The 10,310-nt window shown below is 46.5% G+C and overlaps 2 protein-coding genes across 10 annotated transcripts in view; one reads left to right on the forward strand and one right to left on the reverse strand.

The window, feature by feature from the left end:
• ATAD2 (ATPase family AAA domain containing 2) overlaps positions 1-2,435 on the reverse strand; it is a 29,733-nt gene extending 27,298 nt beyond the window's left edge. Inside the window, exon 1 of one of the 3 annotated variants that reach the window (XM_068672593.1) lies at positions 2,099-2,433. In XM_068672593.1, coding sequence (XP_068528694.1) covers positions 2,099-2,215 — 117 coding nt within the window. In that variant the 5' untranslated portion in view covers positions 2,216-2,433. Of the gene's footprint in view, positions 1-2,098 lie in introns of all 3 variants that reach the window. The other 2 variants (XM_068672592.1, XM_068672594.1) reach the window with 2 other exon arrangements.
• A 56-nt stretch (positions 2,436-2,491) lies between these two features.
• LOC137851453 (uncharacterized) lies at positions 2,492-9,483 on the forward strand. 7 transcript variants are annotated; one of them, XM_068672599.1, is made up of 9 exons: positions 2,492-2,644; positions 2,821-2,928; positions 3,670-3,720; positions 3,972-4,029; positions 5,771-5,968; positions 6,259-6,408; positions 7,482-7,736; positions 7,981-8,114; positions 8,648-9,483. In XM_068672599.1, exons 6-9 carry the CDS (start codon positions 6,366-6,368, stop codon positions 8,885-8,887), a joined length of 672 nt encoding a protein of 223 aa, XP_068528700.1. In that variant the 5' UTR covers positions 2,492-2,644; positions 2,821-2,928; positions 3,670-3,720; positions 3,972-4,029; positions 5,771-5,968; positions 6,259-6,365; the 3' UTR covers positions 8,888-9,483. The 7 variants fall into 7 exon arrangements, 6 of the variants coding, with proteins under 6 accessions (XP_068528700.1, XP_068528699.1, XP_068528701.1 ...); XM_068672598.1 differs by lacking the exon at positions 3,972-4,029; XM_068672600.1 differs by lacking the exon at positions 3,670-3,720.
• Positions 9,484-10,310: the final 827 nt, after the last annotated feature.

Raw genomic sequence — 10,310 nt, forward strand, 5'->3', positions numbered from 1 at the left:
ACGAGTTTGAATCCAGGCACCTGAAACAACTCTTGAAGACATTTTTTGTTCCCCAGATCCAGCAGAGATGAAACAAGACCTAAAGCTTGATGAGACCAGCCTGGTCTGTCACGGTGATGTTTAACGGTTTTCCTCTGGGAGGCTTAAGAAAGAAAAGAGTGGAATAACTCGGGAGACCTCTGTACACATAGTTATGCATTTATTTGATGACTTCTCTGCAACAAGCACAGTGCCGTGTACTCGTGTTATTCTGTATCAGCTCTTCTTTTATCTTCACCTTGTCTCAAACAAGGGCACAGCCAGGAACAACGGACCAGGAACCCTGATCATCCTCTGGCTCCTATGAAAGCATCCCAAGTCAGTGAGAGAGCAGACGCTGAGAAGCACTACATTACCTGCAGCAGGCTGCCAGCAGGGCAGAACTGGCTCGTATCAGTCATACAAGGCTGAAAAAACGCACTCAAGAAGTGAAATTCAGCAGAAGCAAGTGGCTAAACCAGAACAAGGAAACTGCAGGAAGGAATTTTGTAGTAGTTTGAAAGTTATTTTCCTCCTACTACGGGCAGTGATCAACAATCGCTTCTAAGAAGTTAGCTGTCAGGTGTCTCTAAGGAAGTAAGCAGATGCTCAAGTGCCAGCCAAACAGGTAAGTGTGCTTAGGCTACGAGCTCTGGTGTCAAGTCCCTACGCAGATGACTCAGGAAGGCTCAGCAGAGAAAAGGGCCACTTCCTACTTTCCCCAAACAAAAAGGGAACTCTGGAGCACACGGGTGTCAAGTACAGGTCACAACAAAACGACCTGGTTCAGCCTGAGGAATTACAGGGGGGTTGTAAAGCTGCAGACAAACAGCCTCCAGAGGGACAGCAGCCTCTTACGGTCTGCCACAGGACTCCTTGGGACTGGAAACTTGGGAGAAGACGAAGCCATCAGACTCCAGTTTCCCTGAGACTTTCTGCTGCATGCTCCTTAATCTAGATGGATGAAATACGCCAAATAACTGGAGGTAAACGGCTTGCTGATATTGGGGAAGCTGCAAAAGCTGCTATTGCCATGTCTTTGCGCACCAGAAAGTTAGGGAAGAGACATTAGGACGTGAACATGCAGCTAGAAGCAGGATCGCCACCTCTGTCATCTAGGGCACTTCTACATGTCTCCGCTATTTGAGTGCTCCAGCAAAGCCTGGCGGTCCTACAAACAAAACAGGAGTGACTCTGTGCCTTGAAGCATGGGAAAGTTCTGCAAAGAGGTGAAAAAACACAAAGAAAGAAACCAAACCAAACACACCTTACAACCTGTTTCGTGAGAAGAAATCTGCTTTCACTTCAGTGAAAATTTTACACTTAACTTCCTCATTCCTGCTCCCACACCGAAAGCGGGCCGGCTGTTTGCCCTGCCTGCCTTTGCACAGCTTTCCCTCACGTGCCTCGTGCAGCTCAAGTCCTTGCAGGCTTTGACAACCGCTTCTCATGCACACTGCAACAGCAAAGTGGAGATACTGAAGCAGCCTCCAGCGCCTGCTTGCAAAAATAAGACACCCCAAGGGCTGCTTCCTGCTTAGTTCAGTAGACTTGAAATGAGAAGGGGGAAGAGAAAAAGCAAAACAAAACCCCAGCCTGAACCCAAACAGCCGAGAACGCTGAGCTTGGCGGCGCGGAGAGCTGAAAGCATCGCTTTGAGGCAGGGCTCACCCCGAGAGCTGTGAGGTGGTTTGAGGTGGTTCTGCTCTGCCTGTGGGAAGAGCAGAGCTTTACCTCTAGCTAGCTGTGTGTACAGCAACCAACTCCTCCAGGTGATGCTGAGCGGGGATGGGAGCAGCAAGACGGAGCTGGAAATGGTGTGGATGAAATACCAGACACACAAATCGTCCCTAAGACCAAATTAGGGTTTTCCCTAACACCAGCAAACCCTTGAGGGAAGTCGCAACCACATTACACCCCCTAACTAACGTTTTTTTTCCCTTCAGCATTAATTAACCCTGATTTTTAGCCTTGCTCTCCTTTACCCCTCAGCACCCCCCGCGTGGCCGCCTGAGGGGGGGGGGAGGTTGGTGAACGAACCCCGCCCGGGCTCGCTCGGAGGGAACCCTTCAGAACTCACGGCCGGGGCTGCTCTCTGCCTGCTCGTCCTCCTGCCGCCGGGCTGCAGCGAGAGGAACTCGGAGCTCGAGTCCATGGCGGCCAGGGACTGCCGGCTGCTGCGCCTCAGCACCACCATGGCGGCGCCGCGCAGCGCTGCGGATCCCTCCGCCTCACACGGAGCCCTCCATCTCCTTCCTCCCCTTTCTTCCCTCCTCGCCGCAGGTTTCCCTCTCCCCGCCGTCACGGAGGGCCGGCTTCACCCGCTCTTTTTATTTTTTTCTTTTTTTTTGGAAGTATTTTTGAAATCTTTCCCGGCGGAGGGTTAGATTTAGGGGCCTCAGCACCGTTTGAGCCTTTTGGCGGGCGGGAAGCGGCGCGTGCCGCCCCCTCAGGCGAGCGCCGCCTCCTCACGGGCTCTGCGCCCGCCCTCAGGCGGCTCCCTCAGGAGCCCGGCCCCGTTCCCCAGCACGGGAAATCTCCCCCCGCAGCATGGCGGAGCTGGATGAGGGCCGGTACCGGTACCGGTGCCTCCCCGAGCCGCCTGCGCCTACACCGGCTGCTCCTGGTAAAGAAGGCGCCTCAAAATGGAGGCTGGCGGCGCGCTGAGGGAGGGAGCTGGAAACGGAGCTAAAAACCCCGCAGGGAAACCTTCCCGGCCCGGTTTGGGTTGTTGGAGGTGAAGGTGAAAAGGGGATTGAAAAAAAAAAAAAGAAAGGTGCCGTCGACGGTTGTGTTTTGCAGTGAGGAAAACGCGTGGAAGCTGTGCGACTGCATCAGGAGTCGGGGGGAGCGCCCTGTGGAGGAGCTCTACGCGGTTTTCATCTCCGACGAGAGGAGGATGGCGAGTTGGTGAGTTGTGGGGGTGGTAAACCAGAGGCGGGGGGAGGTGGGAGGCCCCTTAACTACCCCAGGCCTTTTAACTAGGGCCTGGGGTAGGTGAGACTTGGCCCCAGGCCCCCCTGCAGCAGCTGAGAGGCGTGCAGGCAGCACCACTCGGGTGCATGAAGAATTTAATTTGTTTCTGGCCTCCAGACCCCAGGCAGTATTTGCTCAAGACATCAAGGCGACAGCAGAACCTGAGAAACAGTAAAAGGAAACAGCTCAAGCTGCCATGCCAGAAGAGAGCCCTGCTCTCTCCTCTAGAAGCCCCAAGGATAAGGATACCCTCAGGGGAAAAAAAGGTTCATGGCATTCTTTCCAAGCTTATAGAAGTTACCCTAAAACAACAGATTAATCTTAATTAAAGGTTAAAGGTTGGGCTAGATGATCTTAAAGCTCTCTTCCAACCTGAATGTTACTATGAATGTCCTTACCTGACACGCTTGGATTGTGGGAAGAAGGAATCGTGGTGCCCCTAAGGGCTGTGGGGTGATTCTTCCCTATCATCTATCAGTTTAGGGGGATGATTACATTATATGGTCCGGAATAACATCCAGTTTAATGTTTCTGAAAGATAAAAACTGGAGCAAGCTTTCTGACACCAGCACTGATAAAAGCTGATGAAATGCAGAGTTTAGCGAAGAACTTACAGAGATTAGTTTCGGCTTGGGTAAGTCAGGAGTGGTTTATGCCAAATTGCTTAACTTTCAGATCCTGCTCTGGAAACAGAAGTCAGGGCACGGAGATGAGCCTGTTGTCTGGGTAAGGCCCTCTGTTCTTTCTTTGTCAGTATTGAAGTGCGTGCCTCTGCAGCTGAGGTCTGCAGGATCAGATGTGGGCAGTGTTAGATACCTCTGCTGGAATGAATTTAGGTTGATGTCCCCCCTGAGCATCAGGAAGCACTCTCGCTGTGCCAGAGGTCCCTTCCGACCTCAGCCGTCCTGTAGTTCTGTATTACTATTTATTATTCTTCTACAGCAGCATAAATGCAGCCCTCCTTTTATTGTTCACAGGAAAATAGCAGTGAGATGGCCCATAAAACCACCAGGTGACAAAGCTTAGTTAGCATCGGTAACAGTGCACAACGGTTCTGTGAAAATTACCGTCTGGATTTGTTGGGGCCCGCCAGCTTTGTAGGATGTTAAATAGATGTCTTGTAACAAGCTGACGGGTGAAAATATCCATGTGGGTCTGACACGGGATGGAAAAACGTGAGCAATACATATCTTCAGGTGGCAGCGTGTATGTAAGCTCTTCCAGAGTTTTTGGCGTATCGTTTAATTGAATGTAGTTCAGTAGTTGCCACTACAGAATTCCTTTTAAAGCTGTGTAGTTATGGTTATATTGTATGTGAGGGAAAAAATCAATTTTGCGTGGCGATTTGTTTCAGAAATTCTGTTTTTAAAAAAAAATGTGTGAATTTCTGAAATTCTGTCATTACAGAATCATTTTCTGGAAAATTATCAGTGTGTTTATATTGTAAAAAAGGCTTGGTTTAAAAAGAGGTCCAAGCGTTATGGGGATGATCTGAGAAGGAAGAGGAGTTAACAACAACTATCTTCAATTTACTTTTTGGAAAACTGCAATGAATGGAAGTAACTAACACTGAAAATAGTAACTGGAGTTTCTCCAACCCCCTGCCATACCCGTGTTTCCTGCATGTTAAGGAATCAAAGATGTGGTATGAGGACATGAGGACTAGCGTACTCTTCAGGTTAGCTGCCCAGGCTGATAGCAAAGAAGGCTACAAGTAATGGGGAGAATAGCAAGGCTTACCAAAAGGCATGAGGGCTGAGGCAGGCATTAGGAAACTGTTGAGGGATTTCTTGAAACAGCAAAAATCCCATGGCTTGCTGTAGCTGAGCAAACCAAGCTACCAGGGCAACTATGAGAAGTTCCCATGACAGAAGTTCCCACATCGCCCAAGTGAGGAATTCAGAAAAATATTGTTACCAGTAGCTGGCTTCAGGGACAAGGTCTGTGTGACTGCTAATCACAAGGGGGTTGTTTTCTTGCAGGTGGGGTTGTTTTCTTGTAGTTGTTTGTCTGAGTGCTTTTGACCAATAATCTTGTGTGAAACACTGTCCGCCCCTGTTAAGTTCACTATAAAAGTTAGGCTATCCGGACAATAAAGTTGAACTGTGCTTTGTTATAAGTTGCCCCCTTAATTAATTTTCAGAGAGCATTGCATTAATAATAGAAAGGAATTTATTGAGTAAGCAACAGCAAGCAAAACAGCGCTGGGTGGCCGGGGAGTCTCGGCTCCGCCAACGGCGCACACCTCACCCCCGCCAGGGTCCCTTTTTATATCTTGGTAATTCCGGGATTACGCAACACATCCTGGTATATTCTGCGACTGCGCACACTGTTGCTAGGGGGTCGTCTCTGTCCCTCTGGTGGTCGTGAAGATGAAGGCCGTAGTCTTCCTCAGCATTGTGGTTCAACTTCTTTTTTTATTTGGTCATGTTGGCCCAGCGTGAGACAGGAAGGCAGGATGTTGATACACTAGTTTAGCAACTTATCAGGGGATGGTTACATGAGCTTTGCAGCAGGGTCTTTGAACAAAAGAGGCAACTGAGATGCAGAAGGAGAGAAGGGGAGGGGGTTCTCTTCTTTGTTACATTAAGCAAAGGAATTGTCATAGTGTCTAGCCAAGCATTATACAGCTCCTTACTTCAGCAGGGAGTTTTCACAACTCCCGTTCCTCAAACAGAACTCCTTATTTTTATAATACAAAAGACAATGAACAAACATTTATTGTGTATTACATGCTTTGTCACTCATATTGAGTCGGCTGCATTCATCCCTTCAGTCGCGAACCGACAAGTGGCGCCCGAACAGGGACCTGTCAAAGGGCGGCTGAAGCAGAGGGGCACCGGAACGCAGCGACCGGGGAGTCAAGAGCGACCGAACACTACTACAACGCTTGGTGTGTTGTCTCCGAAGACCTGAACTAAACAGTTCGCCATCTACGTGGGCTACAGGGCAAAGGCTGCAGGCTGATTACAGGGTAAGGCACGCATTCCTTTTGATATTGCCATAGTGCAGGAATAACAGGAAAATGGAGGACAAAGTAGCCCTAGATTTATTACAGCGCTTTTTGGAAAAGCGGGAAGTAATCACAATGCAACGCAAAATTCGGACAATAAAATGGAGCATGATCTGACTCTACTGGTGTCTGTCGTGCTTCTGGCCGTGCTTCCTGCAACAGGAAACCTCTCTCCTGGTGCTGGAACATCACAGGCCCGATACCCGAGCATCAGAAAGCAAAGATCTTTGGTATCTATTCTTTATTGCAAGGTCGCACCTCTCCAGCGTGTGCTCCATGCGACAACTCCAAGTCACCACGGCAGAACCCTGCTCCTGAAGACGACAAACCAGATGAAGAGAGTAACGAAAATGAGGAGATGACAGCGGCACCTGTAGATGCCAGTACACCCATTTCTAATGGCAAGTTGCATTTTATTCAGCTGCTCTTGTCATTCCTACCTTCTCTGTTCTTGAGGCGCAACAGGTGTCTCTGATGCCTGGCTCTTTATGCCAGAGGTATTTTGTTTTCAAATTTACTTCAAAATGGGAGGGAGAAATCCAGAGATCATTCATTCAATATAGTTATGAATTAAAGTTCAAAGAAAGTTGGTTTACAATATAAAAACAAACAAACAAAACAAACAAACAAACACAACTTTGATGGCCCAATTGACATTTAGTCGCCCCTAAATTGCAAATTCTTGAGGTAAAAAATGTTGTGGATGGCAGTTTCTGAATACTTAACTAGTTTTTAATTATGCACAATGGTATTTTTACCCCCACTCCACCCCTCCCTTCCCCAAATGCTAAAATCTTAGCTACCTCATACTGTGATTTGCAGTTGAAGGAGGGAAGTCTAACTAGTGAGAGTGGGAATTTGGCCATGGACTCCACCCATATCCTTTTACAATACTATATGAATACTACGAATGTTGGGCAAAACCACAAAGTTTGTTTTTTCACAAAAGGTTTACTGAATCAGGAAGCATACGAGGTATAAGTCTTCCCGTTTCTTCTCCTTTTGAATATTCCCTTAAAACTGTCTCATTAATTAAACTCTTCCAAACACGTATTCAGCTTTGGAAGTCTTCAGCTTGATACCAGACTCAAAGGAGAGCTTCTTTCCAGAGGCTTTTATGATGTTCATCTGTATTAGTTCATGTGGTGAGAGAGTGACTTTATCAAATAACCTCACGTTGTATTAATACTGCCCATCCAAAGTAAGAATCCTCAGCATGTAAAATCCTGAAAGTGACTGTTTAGTGAATGAAATTCCGTAGCTGTGTGTGTGGTTTGTTTCTTGTTTTTAATCTTAATAGCAAACTGACCCCATGAACTTTCAACTCTTTTCTCAGCATATGTAGGGATATAGGCAGTGGTAGCTCAGTTCCTCTGTTTTCCTTGTCAGTCGAGTAAGATGAAGATAATGGATTTTGAAGAAAGAATTCTTCTGGTTATGTTTTGGATTATTTTTTTATGCTGTCTCTCTGTAGGTGTGTCAGAAAGAAAGCGCAGGAGGAACAACTGTGCGCGTGCTGCAGCAAAGAGAAGGAGGAGTTCTCAATTCGATAAAGAGAACAGAATACCAACAGGTGACCAAAACAATAGTGCTGAAGAAGAGTTTGTGGAAAAACATGTTTCTGACATATGTCAAGTGAAACTTAACACTGAAAAGGAAAGCGCTAAGCTTTGTGGATATTCGACACCAAGATGGGGAACTATAACTAATGAAAATCCAAGTTCAAATGGTAAGGGAGAAGTCCAACAGATCCTTTAGCACCTTATTCTTGCTGAGGAGGATTGCACTATTTATTAGCTTTAGCCTTCAATTTCACTCTGTTTTTTCTGAAGCCGAGTATTTCTCAGTGAAGACGATAACAATTCTGTCTCTGTATTTGCAGAAAGAGACTGTTTTGCAGGTACAGGATACCTCACTGAGACTGTATTCTAGATAAACAGAAAACCTGACTGAAGAAATTTGTGTCCTTCCAGATTCCTGGGCATTTCAAGCGGTGACTCCTGAACGTTCTTGGGAAGAAGACCAGCAACAGACAAGGGATGAGAACACTGTAAAAGTTCCTACAGAGACAGACTACACAGTTATCGTGGATCGCTCTGAGCTCAAAGTATGTCTAATTTCAGCTTTTTTTTAATGCACAAATAGGACATATTCCTGCGACATGTAAAATTGCAAATCAAGCCCATTGTTAACCAATGCCAATTAAAACAATTAATTGGAAGGACATGTAGGTAGTGAAATAATTCAGCCTGTAATGCACTGTGACTGTTTAGTTTCCACAGCTCGTGTAGATTTCTGTAGGCTACCATTTGCTTCTGGTCATCTGTAGCTACATACTCACAGGCTCACACAGCTAATGGACAGCTGTGGCAGTGGAAGAAGGTGCTGCCACTAGCTTGTCCCTGTTGCTGTGCCGAGATGATCACCTCTGCATCTTTGGTAATAGAAATGACTGTGTGAGAGAGAGGTGATTGCTCCAAGCAGTCACTTTGCTATTTACCCACCCCTGAATTTAAAGGTAGGATTGAGCAAACGAATCCACCTTTGCTCTGGGTGTTTGAGCAATCTGTTCTGCCAGCAGAGTTGTAGGCATGGCACATGTGGGTAAAGGTAATCACCTAAGGGTGCTTCCTTTTCCAGCTGCCACAGCTGTATCTACAAGATCTGCAGCCTTTTTACAGTGCCCCGCGCTGCTGCAACGCTTCTGTAATGAACTGCAACAGTGGCTTTGCTGTGGCAGCAGCTGTCCTACAACGAGGATCGTGTCATTCCCTGCTGCTTTGGGAGCAGTTGACTTGCAATTACGACCATGGATGTGATAGATTGATTAGTAGTAAAAGATTATCTGAAATTTCAGCCTTTTCTTTCTCTGAACTATGAAAAATTAACTCATTTTCCCTGCTGAAATCTCATGGGATATTTAATCTGTTCTCTGAAGGGTCACATTTTATTTAATAGCGTAAGAAAAAGTAGGATGTCACTTGTATTGTTACTGTTCAACCTCCGAAAACATATAGAGCGTATTCAAAGGACCTTGTACTTTTTGTGTACTTTTTGCTCATTATAATATCATTATAATACCAAAACACACCTCCATCCCAAAAGCTACCCGCCTCCAATCTGCGACCACCCCTCACTGAGCATGCGCCCTGAATTTCCTATTACTTTAAATGGAGACGGGAAAACTTTACACCAATCATAACTAAGATATTCTTGACTAGAGCCACTCAAGCTCCACCTAAAAGATAGAAAATAATATAAATTGGCCCGAGAGAGAGGGGATGTTAGGGAAGATACCACAGTCAGGGGAGATACCATCCGGAGGAAATACAACATCCTGACTATGTCTGTTTTTCTTAAGAAAGCTGAAACACATGTGTAGCTTTTTAGCATCTGTCCCAATATCAGTGTAGTATTAAGAATTTTTTCTTTCATGTGTATTGTTTGGCTATGTAATAATAAAAAGTGAGCCACCATCTGTTTTGTTGTTGTCGTCGTTTTTAATCTTACACTTAAAACTGTATAAACTTTTAAAAAAAAGTTTGTGAGCGGCTTACCCCATTCTTGTTGTCTTGGTTATATGTCAAAGGCAAACACAGGAGGAAGAAAAATATATATGGAGATTTTACATTTTAATGTATTATTACATTGAAAAGGTAAGAAAGGAGTCAACCTCGTTTTTCCTTAAACTGTTCTTCAACTTGGTTAATGTCACAGATTTTTAGAACCACAGAACCATAGAATATCCCAAGTTGGAAGGGCCCCCTAAGGATCATCGAGTCCAGCTCCTGGCACTACACAGGTCTACCCCAAAATTCAGGCCATGTGACTAAAAGCACAGTCCAAATACTTCTTAAACTCCAACAGGCTTGGTGCAGCAACTGCTTCCCTGGGGAGCCTGTTCCAGTGTGCGACCACCCTCTCGGTGAAGAACCTCGTCCTGATGTCCAGCCGGAACCTCCCCTGCCTCAGCTTGACACCATTCCCTCAGGTCCTGTCACTGGTCTCTAGAGGACAGCTTGGTGCCTGCCCCTCCACTCCCTCTCTGGGTACAGAACTGGCTGGAGGGCTGTGCCCAGTGGCTTGTGGCTAATTAAGTCCAGCTGGCATCCCATTACAAGTGGTGCCCCCCAGGGGTCGGTACTGGGGCCTATCTTGTTTCATACCTTTATTGATGACCTAGATGAGGGGATGGAGCGTACCCTCAGTAAGGTGCCAGATGACACTGTCGTGGTTCGAGTGGGCAGCCGAGCTCCACCACAGCCGCTCTCTCCCTCCCCCTCCTCAAAGAGGAATGGGGAGA

Source organism: Anas acuta, chromosome 2, assembly GCF_963932015.1.
Source record: "Anas acuta chromosome 2, bAnaAcu1.1, whole genome shotgun sequence".
Taxonomy (NCBI): domain Eukaryota; kingdom Metazoa; phylum Chordata; class Aves; order Anseriformes; family Anatidae; genus Anas; species Anas acuta.